We start from the raw sequence: 17,262 nt of genomic DNA on the forward strand, positions 1-17,262 counted from the left end.
GACTGCGCCACCCGACATTACGCGAAGCAGGCATTGCGCAGGCCGAGAAAACCCAATTTTAAATTATCGTAAGATTCAAAACGTGTGTGATAGGTTGGGTACGAGATGGATGCCCGAGGCCTCCAGTGAGCAGCAGCCATTTTGAAAAAAATTCCCAGAATGCCCCAACGCTGCAGGTAGCCTCAGTTCTACTCAAGCAACCATGGCTGACGTAAGTGCCTCCAGCTCTCAATCCTCTGTGGGACGCGGTGTTGAAAGACCACTGTCTGAAGAGGACATTAAGACATTATCTGAAGAAGAAAACTAGCATTGAATGTAATGAAACACCATTTTCTGGGCGAGTCACGGAGGCTCCGCGAAGCTATCTAGGCTGAATGGATATGTATAACTTTCTGGCATCAAAGTGCTTGGAGTTCTTGCCTACCGGGAACCACAATCCAGAACCTGTCCCTCTCAGAGGCACGAGGAGCAATGGCCTATAGAAACCCCTGTGGTTGGGAGCATTCTATATCTGTCATCGACCAGGATAGGCAACCAAAAAGGAAGGCGCCCCAAAACAAACCCCTATTTTGGTGAAAATATTGCTACCAAAAGCCGAACGAGTGGACAGAACTCCCTAAGCAAAATTATCAAACTAGCATGACGTCATCACATTGCCGCGCTGCCGTCTGTGCAACCCCCCTCCCTCCCCAGGAGGGGAAAGGGGGAGCCCCAGATCCTCTGTGCCAGCGATCCAACTAGCAGTTCTTAAGCTGGATGTCAAAATATGTGAAAAACGCCACTGACCGGAGGGGGGGAGGGAGGGATGCAGGGACACCTCTAGGACTCGCCCATAAAATGGCATTTCATTATATTCAACGCTGGTTTTCTGGGGGAAGCCCCATTGGATCCCCGAAGCTACCTCACCACAAAAAAGGAAAAGAGGGAAGGATCCGGGAGGCGGACACCACGCACCCGAACATAAAAACAAGACCACAGACAAAACTAAAGGACCCCGCAGACGACCTGAGAGACCCGAACCCCAGAACCGGAAAGAGGGAAGGAAGGGAACCCGGGCAAACCAAAACGCATCCACGGCTCCAGAGGCCAAGCCGCACAGAGAACAGCGAAAAGCCACAACCGAACAACAAGGGAAGCACCCCCAGCCTGACCAACCAGGCAACAACCCAAGGACCCCGCCAGAAAGCAGCAGATCCAAACAACACCTGAAAAGAAAGAGACTGCGACAAACGAACAACCTACCACGAGGACCAAACGAGGTAGAAAAAACATGGGCGCCGGAGGAGAGCCAGAAACTCTCCGATCCGACCCCTAGAGGTCAACGCCAATAGGAGAAGGAGACCTGAAAAACAAAACAAAAACACACCAGAACTGAAGGGATCACAACAAACCGAGAAGAATAAATAAAATAGATCACCAGTAGAGGGAGCCAGTCGGCCGAGCGGACAGCACACTGGACTTGTGATCCTATGGTCCCGGGTTCGATCCCGGGCGCCGGCGAGAAACAATGGGCAGAGTTTCTTTCACCCTATGCCCCTGTTACCTAGCAGTAAAATAGGTATCTGGGTGTTAGTCAGCTGTCACGGGCTGCTTCCTGGGGGTGGAGGCCTGGTTGAGGACCGGGCCGCGGGGACACTAAAAAAAAAAGCCCCGAAATCATCAAGATAACCAGGGCCAATGACCAGGACGGCACCAGAAGCACAAGAGCTGGCCGGAGGTGAAACAACGCTTAAGACAGTACGCGGAACGGAGCAGAAGGAACAGCAACACAAAATGCAAGCTGGAGCGGCTCCGCCAACGCCACCCAAGACAAGGCGACAGTACACGGCACCAGACGACGGTCACGGAACAATCCTGAAGGAAAAGACATGATAACCCTGTCAAAGACCAAAGAACCCTTCGCAGTGATAGGAAAATCGGAAGGACCACCAGGAAAACTCACACTGCCGCCGAGACGAAGCACGCAGGTGGGAGACCAACAACGAAGCCACCAGTGCCCACACAAGCAACGAGAAACTCGAAACAAAAGCCCCGAGATGCAAAGATTCAAGGGAAAGGACGAATCAGCCACTTACAGGACTGAACCGATCCGCAAAAAGAGGCGGAGTTGCGGGAAGACCCTCAGGATTGGAAACTGAGTAAAGCAGCGCCCTCAACCAAGGCTGGCAAAATCCAGAAGGAATGGCCGCCAGGGAACCAGGAACCCAATCCCGACGAGCCGAAAAGGAACCAACACGGATGAGCAGACATGCCCCATCCGGGAGGAACCCCCCCCCCCATAAGACCCTCGAAGGACCAACATGGCCAAACACCGAAGAGCCAGGGCCCAGGCAGAGGCCAATGAGGAAAACGAGCACCACAAACTAAAGCGTGAGACGTGAAGCAAAAAACAGCGACCCCGCAACACAACCAGCTGCAGCAAGGAAGAATGGCGCACATGTCTTCGAGGTATACATGAGGAGAACTACGCAGGACGTGTACCGCAGGAAAACAAAAACATATGTTCTGGAAACGGAACAAAGAAAAGCCATAGGCAGGACCGGAATCCAAGCGACTCCTGTCCCAAGAAAAGAAACCAGTAGGGCAGGAGCGGTTGACCGGAAGTCCACAACCACCTGCAGACATTGCAACACAGAAGCCTGCAGTAAGATACAGTGGTACCTCGGTTTACGAATGCCCCTGTTTACGAACTTTTTAGGTTACAAGCCTGATTTGTTCGGAAAATTTGAATCGGGATACGAGCTTGTTGATATGCGTATGGCCAATCTAGAGCGTGGTGGCACGGCGATCGCGCCTCGGTTTACCAGTTTCTCATGCCCAGTGACTATCCCGCCTGAATTCTTCACAAGGATTTACTATTTCTTTTCGGATTTTTGGCTATTTGACTATAAAAAGTTATTATATATCTCGCCATCGGTCCCAAGAAAGCCAGTAGTAAGGTTCAAGGCAAGAAATCACATGTGAGAATGACCATAGACCATAGAGGAAGAACAAGAGATCATTCGTAAACATGAAAATGGTACACGTGATGTTGAACTAGCTAGGTAGTATAACAAATCTTCAGGGAAGGAGGAGAAGGAGGAGGAGGAGGAGGAGGAGAAGGAGGAGGAGGAGAAGGAGGAGGAGGAGGAGGCAGTAGAGGATGTCCCTTCCTCATTAATTAAGAAAATGTGTGCAGTATGGGAAAAACTGCAAAGTTTTGCTGAAAAGAATCACCCAGATAAAGCTTTAGCAGGCCGTTGCATTGATCGTATTAATGACTGTGATGTCTCACTGCAGACAAATGTTACAAAGAAGGAAAAACAATCTTCAAGAAAAACTGAGAAAATCATGCAGTGAGCCAGAAGCTGATCCTATTGGTATGCAGGCAAAATGTGCTAGAGTGAGTACCCCAGAGAAGTCATCACTACCTGATATTATAATGGAAGGGTACTCCCCTTCCAAACACTAACACCTCTCCTCCTCCCACCTCCTCACTGTCTTCCATATGCCAACAGGAATCATCAGCAAGGGTAAGTAATAACTTGAAAATACTTTTGTAGTGAAGATTTGGGTGAATTAGGTATAAAATTTACTTTGAAGTAAAGTTTTTGGGGAGTCAGGAACAGATTAATTCATTCCCCATTTCTTCTTATGGGAAAATTCGCTTTGGTTTACGAATTTTCGTGTTACGAACCGTCTCCAGGCACGGATTAAATTCTTAAACCGAGGTACCCCTGTACAAGGAAAAATGGAAAGAACTCTGTACCAAAATTAAACACTGGGGTGGTCCAAAAGCAGGGAACTAAACATGAACAGAGGCCCACCCCAGCACCTAACAACAGGATAGCCAACAAGTACCAACCAAGAGACAGCCATGTGTAGCATAGAAGGAGGAGAAAAAGGAAATAGGCAAGGAAAAAAACGGAAAACGGACCAAGTAGCAGCCGTTAACGCAATGTACACGACCAACTACATTGTATGTTGTGGATGGTTGCACAGAGGGACACCATGGATATCAGGGTGCAGTCAGGCACCGAAGATAGACAAGGAAGGAGTGTCCAGAGATCAGAGACCAAGGCAAGGAAGGAGGACACAGAAAGCACGGACCTAGGGAACAAAGGAGTGTGCCCTCCACTGTGGCTCACCAAGAAATTGGTGTTTCATTACATTCAACACTGTTTTATAAATATATGTAATTTTCTTTCACTTTATTGCTCCTCAATTTCCTCCAGTCTTATGCCTATATACCCTATAGGTGGGAAACAATCATCACTACTGTACATCATGAAACTCATTTAGGAATATTCCACAACATACCCACTGTAAGCTGCAACTCTCTCAGGCATGAGAAGTGTATGCAACGGATCAATGATTCCAAGGGTCGGACGGAGAGCACGGCTGGCAATGCCCGTTTTGGCCTTCATGGGTTCATAATCAAAGATAGCCACACCTGTTGTCTCGCTTCCAGTGCCCGCAGTTGTAGGAACTGTAATGTATATTTTTCATTAATAAACTGTAATGTTTACTTTCTGTAAAAGTACAGAAAATCTAAAAGGTACATATATAATTACCTCCTCTGACTTAATCTTTAACCTTGTTGCTGCTGCTGTTACAGGAGGGTTGAGGGCTGGGGAGCTGCATTTTTTTTTAGATTTTGAATGGGATAAACATGACATATGAGTGAAAAAGTGTATAAACATGTATGAATATCTGCCAAACAGACAGGAGCCAAAAAACAAAAACAGCATTGAATGTAATGAAATACCATTTTCTGGGCAAGGCCCGGAGGCTCCCCGGAGCTATCCAGGCTGATAATGTATGTATATCCCTAAACTTTGGCATCAGTCAGTGTGAATGGAGTTCTAGGCCTACCGGGGACCATGGCCAGAACCTGGCCCCCTCAGAGGCACGAGGAGCAATGGCCTATAGAAATGCACATGGGATTTGGAGCATTTTATATCTGCCATCGACAGGGACAGGCACCCAGAAAGGTAAGCGCCCCAAAACAAACCCCTATTCTGGTTAAAAAAAAACTAAAAATAAACCAACTAGTGGACAGAACTCCCCAAATGAAAATGAGCAAATAAGCATGACGTCACATGAGCCGCACTGCATGTCTGCGCAGCTCTGCCCCCCCCCCACACTGGCGATCCACCTACCAGTATTGAGGCTAAATGTCAAAAACACACGAAAAACCGCCGACTGGAGGGAGGGAGGGTTGCCAGGAAGCCTCCGGGACTCACCCAAAAAATGGCGTTTCATTACATTCAACGCTGGTTTTCTGGAGGAAGCCCCTTCGGCTTCCTGGAACTACTTCACTAAAGAGGAAAACAGAGGGACTTACCCGGGAGATGGTGGATAATCACATCTCAATTCAAAGTCGAGACAACTCGGTACTACCGCCGACCCAAAGTGACAGGCCCAACTAAGCCCAGGAACATTCACGAGGTAGTGTGCAGCCAGCCCTGTTCGAACACCAAAAACCCCGTGCCCGAATGTCAGCCAAGGACATCTTACCGAAGACGGCAGTAAGAGCATCAAATTTACGGACGTCATGGGCACGGGGATAGACCGCAGGCTGGCTAGACCGAATGACCCCGAGGACGACCTGAGCGACCCGAACCCGAGAACAGGGAAGAAGGGAAACCAGATCAACCCAAAGCGCATCCCCGGCCAAAGACGCCGTGGCGTGCAAATAACATCAGATAGCTGCAACCGGACAACACATCATGCACCCCCGGCCTGACCAACCAAGCATCAACCCAAAGACCCCTCTGGATAGCTCATTCTCATTCTTCACCAGAAAAGGAGACGGCTGCAAACGAACATACCTATCACCATGACCAAACGAGCAGAAACCCCTGCGCATAAGGAAGTGGATGAAGACCAGACCCCCATGCACCGGCTATCCACTGGGAGTGGATTCGGTGCAGGGGTGTCTGGGGCTCCCCCTTCCCCCTCCTGGAAAGGGGGGGAGCGGCGCGGTGACGGTTGTGATATGCTTGTTTGCTCGTTTTCCGTTTGGGGGAGTTCTGTCTAACAGTTCGGCTTTCAGTAGCATATTTTTAACCAGCTAGGGTTTGTTTTAGGGTGCCTACCTTTCCGAGTCCCTGACCCAGTCGATGGCAGACATAGAATGCTTCCAACCACACAGGGGTTTCTATAGGCCATTGCTCCTCGTGCCTCTCTGAGGGGGCCAGGTTCTGGCTCGTGGTCCCTGGTAGGCCTTAGAACTCCATTCGCTTTGACTGATGTCCGGGTCTAATACATTCATATCAGCCCGGATAGCTCCAGGGAGCCAAAGAGGCTGCCCCCAGAAAAATTAACATTAGACAGGCAAAATGGCCCCTGCACAACAAAGTCCAAAGGATGGTCTCCATTTATCTGGAAAACTGAAACTAAGAGCCTGAGGCAACTGAAGGAGCAGCAGCAAAAACTCCTATTAGGCTGCAATAGGCAAAAAGACTGAATGGGTGGTATGGGAGTCAGCAGCGCAGTGTTGCCACCTGGTGGTGGTCAGTTGCTATTAGCAGAATGACTTGATTGCTGGGTCACTCTTTTTCAAAGATTAGATTCATGTTGCTGTTATCAGTTTTGTCTTGTCCTACCTTTCTGCTGGCTATTTCTCTGACTGATCTTTAATCCTCTGTGCCTCTATAAGGGGACCAGATTTTGGCCTCTGGCCTTCAGTAGGCTTTTAATGACTCAGAAGAGCCGGGTGCAATTGAAATTGGGTGGAGTTATCCAGGTAGTTAGCAGCAGGGAGCCACCAATAGAGGCTTTCCCAGAATATAAATTTTTACATAAAAGTCCTCATAACTAATGTATCCAAACCTTTAGCCCAGCCTTAATCTCAATGTGTTTTCCCAACTTCCATCTGTACAGCATTACTGTATAGAATTAGCAGTGTATCTGTTAGACTTAATAAAAGCTTTACAGGATAATGTTTATCTGCAAATGAAGTCTAGAATCATTTGGAGTTTCTCTTTACTATTGACAGCACAAAGTTCTTTCTTACTGGCAATCAGAGGAGAGAGCTGAACAGTCACTGGTTTTCCTTTGCCAATAGGAGGGTTGACATAATCCAAAAAGTCAGCATGGGGATCTGAAGCATAGAGGTTAGCAGCCTTGCACGTGTCTATGACAGACCCTCCTCCAACAGCTACGTATGCGTCAAAACATCCTGATTTTGCAAATTCTACTGCATTTTTAAAGCTGAAATCACAGAATAATCATGTAAAATACAAATATTTGTTGCAAATGGCTTCCCTAAACTAAACCATATTTAATAAATTTAAGATTTATTACACATCACTGGTGGGACGTGGAACACTGAGGATACTGGGAGAGAATATGCTAACTGTTGAGGATTAAAGACTAACTAAAAAAACACATCCATTCTGCTATGGTTGGTGGAAATAAAAAAAAGTAATGATTCAAGACCTAACCCTTGCATAAGTCATGATACTTTGCCATAGGCCCCTACAAGGCTGAAGGTGGTATGCCTGACACAAAGGGGTGGGGGAGGTGGAGAAGTCAATGTAAAACACATGGTGTAGCCGATGAAAGTCATGCCAGTTAAAACTGTAAACATTAGTGCTGCAACATTATGTTATTTAATTATTTATTAAAAGATTTGTTATTGTAACTAATATTCTGGATTAATCATACGTGATATGCACTTACTACAGACTTTCTGGCCTTGGTGCCCACAACTCCTGAGAAAACCATCACTTGTCAACAATTTTATTTTGTTGACTATTACACACTGGGTTCTGTTAGTCTGGAAATTGTAGATCCATCTGGATCTGGATCCGGTTGGTGCTAACCTTGCCAGAAAAATCCCAGACTCAGACACATTACTACATATCCTTCAGACAGCTATCCAAACTATCTTCTTCTATCACCAGTCAGTCTGACAGATATTGTGTCCATCATTAACTCGCTAAAAACCAAAGCCGGGAACATTAGTGAAATACCATCCTTGGTATACAACAGTGCCTCCCATGACCTTGCACCACCCATAGCTTTGCTGTTCAACAAATCTTTAGAGTGTCATACCTTCCTTGACATCCTTAAAAAAGCAAGAGTAACACTAGTTCATAAAGGAGGCAATCCAGCAGACAAACAATTACAGACCAATATCAAATCTACCTATAATATAAAATATATTTGAAAAAATTATTTACAAACAGCTCTACTCCTACCTAGTAAAATTCAACATATAGTACAACCTCCATTCAATGCGCTATATGGGGCCAACCCCGGTGCGTTGCAGCGTTAGATTCGTTGCAGGAAGTGACCTTCAGGAGACGTTTGTATCAGTGTCTTTTTTCTTGTAAATAATAAAAATGCATTATCATATTATATACTGTACCTATATATTGCTACTTTACTTTAAAAGAAAATTACTGTGTTACAGTTGCTATTTACCTTATTGTTGGAATTATGTCCCTCTTAAATTCTCATGGAGTTGTGAATACTGTACAGTAAATATGTACTATACTGTATTATGCCATTAGCACTGTATTGATAAGTAGTTCTGCTGTATGCTGAGTACTACAAATACAGTTTATGAAAACTATTTTATGCTACAATTACTCTACTGCAACCTTAATTTAAACACTATGTACTTGAATTTAACATTTATTCTAACTGTACACTCCACACGCGATGTTCTTAGAAGTTTGCATCAGCTTTGCTGGTGCTTGCTGCTGCTGCGTTTGCTTCAGCTGCTTCTGAGCTGGTGCTGGGTATGGCTGTGCTGGTGCTGGGTATGGCTGTGCTGGTGCTGGGTATGGCTGTGCTGGTGCCGGGTATGGCTGTGCTGGTGCCGGGTATGGCTGTGCTGGTGCCGGGTATGGCTGTGCTGGTGCCGGGTATGGCTGTGCTGGTGCCGGGTATGGCTGTGCTGGTGCCGGGTATGGCTGTGCTGGTGCCGGGTATGGCTGTGCTGGTGCCGGGTATGGCTGTGCTGGTGCCGGGTATGGCTGTGCTGGTGCCGGGTATGGCTGTGCTGGTGCCGGGTATGGCTGTGCTGGTGCCGGGTATGGCTGTGCTGGTGCCGGGTATGGCTGTGCTGGTGCCGGGTATGGCTGTGCTGGTGCCGGGTATGGCTGTGCTGGTGCCGGGTATGGCTGTGGTGGTGCCGGGTATGGCTGTGGTGGTTGATTTCCTACTAGTTCTTGCAAAATATTGGATCATATTTGTTTGGTTTCTTCCTTTTGTCATCTCCTCGAGACAAATATCTTTCATCGTTCTTAAGTGTTGATAGAAGCTTGGTAGCTCTGGACTGTCAGTGTGTGAAACAAAATCAAGGAGTTTATCAACATGGAACAATGCATCACCAAATGTGTCAGATTTTAACGTCCTATCACACTCATCGCCCTCTTCGTTGTCATCATCAGTGTCAGTAACATTTTGAATAATCTCATCTTATGTTAAATAACCAATGGGTGGATCAACTGCATCAATATCTAACCACTCCTCAACATCATTCAGAGTCACCTCCACCTTGCCAGCCTCACATAATTCTTGATAAATTTCATTTGAAAATCCTTCAAAATCCAAATATTTCTCAGTCACTTCATCAGCATTATCAAGCAACAGTGACATTATATATAAAGTATCTTCATTTGTGTTCATAGCGAACCACTAAGCTGGTATAGTGGGTGTAGACAGCAACATGTGGCCATACAGATTTGGCAGATGATGCTACAGCCCTCCCACCCTCAACATTACTCCTCCCACAGCACAGCACAAATTATCACAACAATCCTGCCATTATCAGAATCCTGGTCATTTTTATCATAGTCAGGGGTCATCTGTAATACTATCATTGCTAAATAATACCAGTTACATACGTTTTTGACATTTTTAGGCAATGCTGTGGTCACAAGCTGAACAGCAGTGCTGTGAGCTCATGCTGCGTGCACCAGCCTTGGTGGCTCACTCAGTATTGAGGCCCCTCACACCCGGGAATGTTGCCCACGATTTTTTTTTAAATGGTGTCTGTTTACAAAAGCCCTGAGGAAGGTGATATGTGAACCCCGTGTATCTGCAGGCCGTTTAAATCTTGCATAGTACTCTAAAACGTCATATGACGTGATGCACACTTACGTAATTTACTCAACACGTCATATGACGTGTTGCGCAGTTTAAGGGTTAATATGGGGCTCATATATGGTGACATGTATATTATATTCTTAGATCAACCAAACAGTGTTCGTGCCGTTATTACGCTATATACGCACGTTATTTACCTGAATTTACCTGAGGGGCCACCAATAGTGGTCTCGATGAGAATACGAAGCTGGCAGCTTGTCAAAGGTCCCCACCCCTTCCCCATTTGCCCTGATTATCTTTTCCTACTGTATTTTAAAACCCAGCAAAGTTTTGCCGTTTATGGCTTCGGTGGGTAGGCTGTTATACGTGTTTACAACCCTATGGGTAAAAAAGCATCTCCTGTTTTCTGTCCTACATTGTGGTAGTTATGTATCACTATCAACATGTATATGCTCAAAAAAAAAATAAAAAAGTTTTCTTGGTTGGCGCAGTTTCCCGCCGACCGAGAATACTCGGTTGGTGCAGTTAAGGGTTAAGGTCATATTGGTATTATTGGTACACATCTACAGAATATAATAAACAATTTTACAATTGTAGTGGATTAGCTTACCTACTATCAGTGGGTTCAATCCTAACATTATCATACAGAGAGAAGTTGACTCTGTGCTTAGCAAGAGAGTCGAGCACAGTAGAGACAGGTGACATTGTAGCCAGGGTCTTGTCTGTCATCACTAGCACTTTCTTGGCTCCCATAGTCTGTAAGTCTTGCCCAACTTCTTTGGTCACCCCAGGTCCATAACGAACAGTCGAACATGCCATCTAAGAATATGAGCAACCTTATCTTTAAGCTTTATTGCACATTAGGAAGTAAATATATGGCAAAAACAATCAAATTTACTTATTTGAACGAGATGAAAAAATATTTAGATAACAATATAATTTGACCATAACAAATTTCTTGTAAATAATAAACCAGCATTGAATATAATGAAACCCCAATTTCTGAGTGAGCCCCATTGGCTCTCTGAAGATACCATCTCCAATGAAGGTGCCATAGTGTAGTTTTCTGGTCTACTGGGGACCTACCGCCATATCTGGTCCTTTCACAGAGGCAAAAGGAGCCGAAGCATTTATATATTTAGTTTTTCATTTATGCCACCACCGAGGAAGGCACCCAGAAAGTCATCGAAGCACAATAAACCACAGCTGGCCACCTCTCGAGACCTGCAGATTCTATAAACAGCCATAGAATTCCCCAAACTATGCAAAAATCCAGCGTTGAGTGTAATGAAACGCCATTTTCTGGGCGAAACCCTGCAGGCTCCTTGAAGCTATCCAAACTGATATAGTGCTTCTTTAATTTATGTCATCAGTCAGAGTTCTTTTGCCTACCACGAGTCAAAACCTGGCCACCTCAGAGAGGCACAAGGAGCAATCGTGTATGAGCACTGTATTTTTAAATTATTGCCACACTCTGCCATCGACTGGGGTGAGCATCCAGAAAGATAGGAGAACTAAAACAAACAACTAGCCGGTAAAATTGCAACCTACTGCCATAAAAAGTAAAGAAACTCCTGCTGAAAGAAAAGAAACTAGCAACCCTGTACACAACTAGTACTCCTGCTTGTTAGTGTATGTCTCTTCCTCCCCCCCCGGCCACAGAAAAGGGGAAAGGGAAACCGGCTCGGGCAAGCAGACCACCCACCACCTCAGTTCTTGCCATAATTGGCATAATTGGCATGATTTAAAAAACTGCTGACCGGATTGTCAGTAAGCCTCCAGGGCTTCGCCCTGAAAATGACGTTTCATTATATTCATCGCTGGTTTTCTGGGGGAAGTCCCGTCTTCTCCCTGAAACTAACTACCCACAGATAAGAAAAAACAGGGACATACCTGGAAGGCAGCAACAGCACCACAGGGCTCATATCGAAGAAGAGACCGACAGCTGCGACAGAAGCCCCAAAGTAACACAAGGCTGGAAAGGGCTCTGAACGTTCACTAGATATCTAGCGGCCAAGACCCTGTTCGGTCTCCAAAACCCCCTTCCTTCCCCAGCATGTCAATGTCTGCTGGGGTGCCTTTAGGCCATTGCTTCTCGTGCCTTTTTTGAGAGGGCCAGGTTCTGGCTTTGGTCCCCTAGGCTTAGTTCTTAGTAGACATCCCCGATTAACTGTTGCCATGGTCTAATATTTACACATCAGCCCGGTATATCTCCAGGGAGCCTCTGGGTCTCGCCCAGAAAATGACGTTTCATTACATTCAACGCTAGTTTTTTGCCAGACTTCCCCGCCCTATTACGGCCAAAATATGCCATCTACGATTTTTGCTATTTTTTCCATGATCAGGGAACACAAATGAACACTTTTATAAGACGAAAGAATTTTTTAGATTTTTTTTTTGTTACGCCTGTGGGTGTTGAAGGCAAAAAGGCCCTTAGCGGTTTAAGGTTTAAAATACAAATGTCGAATGGCAATCACTATGATATATTGTTTAATATGTTGAGACACTTTATGAGGTATCTGACTGTGTTTAGTTCCTGTATCACTGAAATATACCTGGATATATATTTGTCTTGCGGAGCTCGAATCACGTAGCCCTTCCCCTCTCACATCCAAACGAGTACCGAGTACAAACGAGTACCAAACGAGCACCACAGTTACGGTGAACAAAACATGTAGATACTTATATATAACGTGTGTATATTGTATAGTAACAGAAAAAACAGTATGATAGGAGGAGCAATGTTGGCGAGTGAAGTGATGAAGGAGAGAGGGAGTCAGCGTCTGCTGGTTGGGTGTGGCTGGGTGTACCCCATTGTTCTGGGGGTACACACTCGAACATTTTGCCTGCATACCACTAGGCACTGCCTGCTTGTAGTTCACCGATTGATTTTCTCACTAAAAATCAATCCATAAAAGGATTGTTTTTCCCTTCGTTGTAACACTTGTCTGTAGTGAGGCATCACAGTTTCATTAAAAAGTTAATGCTTTTTGGTTAATGCAACAGCCTACTACAGCTTGCTTTGGGAGAGTCCTTTCAACAAGTTTGCATTTCTTCCCACAGTCTACACCACTTCCTAATTATTGAGGAAGGGACATTGTGTACTGCCTCTTCCTCCCCTGAAGACATTTCCTCAGCTGCCTCTTGTTGCTGCTCCTTGTGGTCATTCTGAAGTGTGTTTTCTTTGCTTGAATCTTACCTCTGTCTTTCTTGGGACCCATGGTGAGATATATAATAACTTTTATGTTCATATAGCCAAAAACCAGAAAAAATAAATGAAATTTTTTACAAAGAATTCAAACGCGATTGTCACTAGGCAGGAGGCACTGGTAAACTGAGGCACGATCTCCGTGCCACCACATGCTAGGTCAACCATACGCGTATCAACAAACTTCATTTCCCAAGGCAAAGTTTGTAACTCGATTCAGATTTTACGAAGAAATCGGGCTCTTAATCCGAAAAGTTTGCAAAGAGGGGCATTCGTAAGCCAAAATACCACTGTAATTGGATCACTAATATGCACATCATACTTTTGAGTATAGCGATTGTTCACACATTTTATTATATAAATACATCACACTATTAAATTAATTAGGTAATAATATCTTTGTAGCAACTCCCACCTGACAGTGGGGGTGGAGCAGACCGCCGCAGGACGCCTACTCTGTCAGTGCCTCAGTTTTGCCAGACTTCCTTGTACTATTGCGGCCAAAATACGTTGCCTACGATTTTTGTATTACTTTTCCAGTGATCAGGGAACACATTTTAACAATCTTTGAAGAAATTTTTTTTTTTCTTGCGCCTAGCGGTGTTGCAGGCTATAACCCCAAACACTGCCCAGGGGTTAAATTGGTAAACGAAGGTACCACTGTATTATGATCCTCATCGTTACTATAAGTACTAATAAAAATGGAGGATAGGCTGGGTATTCATATGCAAATTTTGGAAAATTGTACTAGCATTCACATGCAAGTTTTGGAAGACTGCATTTATAACCATGCTTTGGAAACAGAAAAATTTAATTTGTAAGCAAGATTTTAAAGATTACAATTATATTATATTCACACCTTGAATGAAGCAAGTATGCAAGAGACACTAACCTCAAAGGCATAGTCAGTTGTTTTCCTGGACTGCGTGGAGTGTAGTACGTTGATCCTGCCAGCAGAGTGGGCCGGACACTGGCACCTGAACAATGATGTGAACTTGTGCAGTCATATATAAAGAGGAAGTAGCAGAAGTAACAGTCTTATGGTAGTATTAGTAGTACTACAGTGTGCCATTCCTGGGAACTGTACACCAGCATCACTGGCAGCCAGATGATAATATTAAACAAAAAATACAGTGGTTGAATAGCCATTACACAAAATGCATATTTAATCCCTGGGCTGTGCCCCTATAATGGCCAACATCTCCCCCAGTTTGCAAGAATATTTTTTTTTTAACTTTTTTCTTTTTAATATTGTTAAAATGTATTCCTTGATCATAGGAAACATAATAAAATAAAAATTGTATGTAACTTACTTTGACCATGGTGAAACCTCGAAGTCTCATGATATCAAGTTTCATTAGAGTTCATTGAGCAATCGCCGAGGGGTGGTCTCCCAAGACACCCATGAGAGAGGAGTTGTCATGAAGATGTTTTTATATATTTATTTCATTGTTTCCGATTTGTTTTTTCTCTGGATTTAGCATATGGGGTTGCTTTGAACAGGAGCATAAGGATGAAAGAAATTCTGCCCATTTGTTTCCGCCTTTGGCGCAGATCGAACCCGGAACCTTAAGACTACGAATCCCGAGCACTGTCCACTCGCCCTTTACGCCCCCCATTTTACCAAATATGGTTTTAATAAAACCATTCTTTTATCCATTCTAGTATTCTTCCATTTATTCCATGTGCCTGTAATTTCCTTGCTAGTCTTATGTGGTGCGTTATCAAAGGCTTTAGCAAAATCCATGTATACTACATCAACCAGAAGGCCTTTGTATGAGTAGCTGGTTACCATTTCCAAAAAGTGTGAGCAGGTTCGTAAGGCAGTATCTATTTTTAACAATCCTATGGTCTGTTGACCAAACCACATGACGTTTCAGTCCCACACATATGCCCCTCTGACTTCTAACCCTTTGGATCGCCTTAAAACTTCCTTCAACTGCAAACTAAGGCATCTTTCTAGTCTTTGTCCTCCTGACTTTGTTATCGTTAAACATTTCCGTGTTATCTGCCCTTCTCTTTCTTATTTCTATGGTCTACCCAAGACTCATAAACCTGGTGTTCCTATTTGTTCTACCATTTCTTCAAGGGGCTCTGTCGGCTATCCTCTTGCCTCCTGGCTAGCTAATACTCTGACGCCTTACCTTGGCACTTTTTCTCCTGCCCACCTTCGTCACTCTCAGGACTTCATAGAAAGACTGTGCCTGCAGCCCTCCAGTAAGATGCTTAGTCTTTATGTCGACTGTTTACTAACGTTCCCCTTGATATTCTCTCTTTCCTTAGACAGAAGGTGACTGAGGGCCTTCTTCCTCTCCCGCTTCCCATTGACATTTTCCCCGAACTCATTAGACTGTGTTGACTAACTCATTCTTTTTCAATGGTAAATACTACTCTCAAACTTTCAGTGTCGATATGGGTTCCCCTCTCTTCCCTGTTTTTGCCAATTTCTACATGGAATACTTCAAAACTGTTCTTCCTTCTATTGATACTTGTCCCTCTCTCTAGCTTTGTTATGTTGATGACATTTTTGCTTTATGGCTTTATGACCTTAGTCTTTTCCAGCCTTTCCTCTCATCCCTTAACAATCTGGCTCTTCCATCCATTTCAAAGTTGAATGAGAATCTAATTCCCTCCTTCCTTTTCTTGACGTTCACATTCATAACTCTGTGACCAGGTTCTCTTTCTCTATCGCAAACCTATGCATAGTGGCATGTACATTCACTTCCTTTCCTACCATCCTCCTCCCGTTAAGAAAAGTGTCCTCGTCTCTTTTCCTTCGCACTCTACGCATCAGTGACCCTCAGTTTCTCGATTCTGAAATTTCCTTTATCTACAAATCATTCTCCCGCCTTGGTTACCTTTTACATCTTATCAATTGTGCCTATTCTCAAGCTAAACGTAATTTCTTTCATCCTAAACCTGCTTCCAACACTAGTAGCACTGTGCTCTGTCTTCCCTTCATATCTGAACTCAAAACCTTTACCAATACCTTTCGTCCTCTTAACATAAAGCTCGTCTTTCGACAAACTAACACTCTTCGTAGCAATCTAGTTCACACTGCTCTTCCTGCTTCTAATGCTGCTGGTGTCTACTTTATTTCCTGTTCGTCTTATACTCTCCAATACTTTGGTGAAACCACCCATACACTTAATGACAGACTTAAGAAACACAAAAGAAGTGTCAAGTCTGGAAACACAAACAATGCTCTCTTCTGTCATGTTAGGGATTCTAATCATCCTATTGATTGGTCTTCATCCAAAATCTTTCCTCCCTCTACTCTACATAGACGCCGTCTTGTCGAATCGGCTCAGAGACATAATACAGTATACCCAACATGAACCTTACTCCTGGCGACTTTTCCCTTTCACAGTATATATTCAAATGTTCTAAACTTTCTAATAAATGTGACCTAACATAAGCCTACCCCTTCCTTTTATCCTTCTTTTTCTTTCCCTTGTTTTCTCTTATAATCCCTTTCTTATTCCTATTATTACCTCCTTTATTACACCTTACCTTCCATTCCTGTTGCCTTGTTTTTTCTTCCTCTAAGATTTCCTTCGCCTCACCTCTCTCTTGCCCATTTATTGCCATTGCCTCCTTTCCTCTCACAATGCAATGTACTAACCACTATATGATCACGGCCACATGACTTCCTCAAGCAACTCTGACTCACCAACAAAGACTTCACGCAGCAAGATGGAAAAAAATAGACGATACTTTAGCCTTACCTGACAAACTAGACCAACCTTTCAATCTGAAGAACTCAGAAGAGCTACAAAGAAAACTAAAAATACAGCTCCAGGTGAGGACAAAATCACTTGCAACATGCTGGCCAAGCTAGGAGAAAGGAGTGAAGAAGCCTTCTTGAATCTCTTCAACAGTGTGGGCGACAAAAACTCGACCACTCATGGAACAGAGCAATTACAGTTCCCATTCCAAAACCCAAAGACCCAGGAAATCCAAGACCCATCTCATCAACAAGCTGTCTAGCCAAAACTGCAAAAAGA

At 44.4% G+C, this 17,262-nt stretch overlaps 1 protein-coding gene across 1 annotated transcript in view; it reads right to left on the minus strand.

Moving 5' to 3' along the window:
- T3dh (Type III alcohol dehydrogenase) overlaps positions 1-17,262 on the minus strand; it is a 37,558-nt gene that overhangs the window by 16,088 nt on the left and 4,208 nt on the right. The window contains exons 2-5 of the mRNA XM_045752781.2: positions 14,148-14,232; positions 10,658-10,866; positions 7,001-7,197; positions 4,300-4,468 (exon numbers count right to left, since the gene is read on the minus strand). Of these exons, the coding sequence (XP_045608737.1) occupies positions 4,300-4,468; positions 7,001-7,197; positions 10,658-10,866; positions 14,148-14,232 (660 nt within the window). The remainder of the gene's footprint in view (positions 1-4,299; positions 4,469-7,000; positions 7,198-10,657; positions 10,867-14,147; positions 14,233-17,262) is intronic.

This window comes from Procambarus clarkii, chromosome 48 (genome assembly GCF_040958095.1).
Source record: "Procambarus clarkii isolate CNS0578487 chromosome 48, FALCON_Pclarkii_2.0, whole genome shotgun sequence".
In the NCBI taxonomy this organism is placed as follows: domain Eukaryota; kingdom Metazoa; phylum Arthropoda; class Malacostraca; order Decapoda; family Cambaridae; genus Procambarus; species Procambarus clarkii.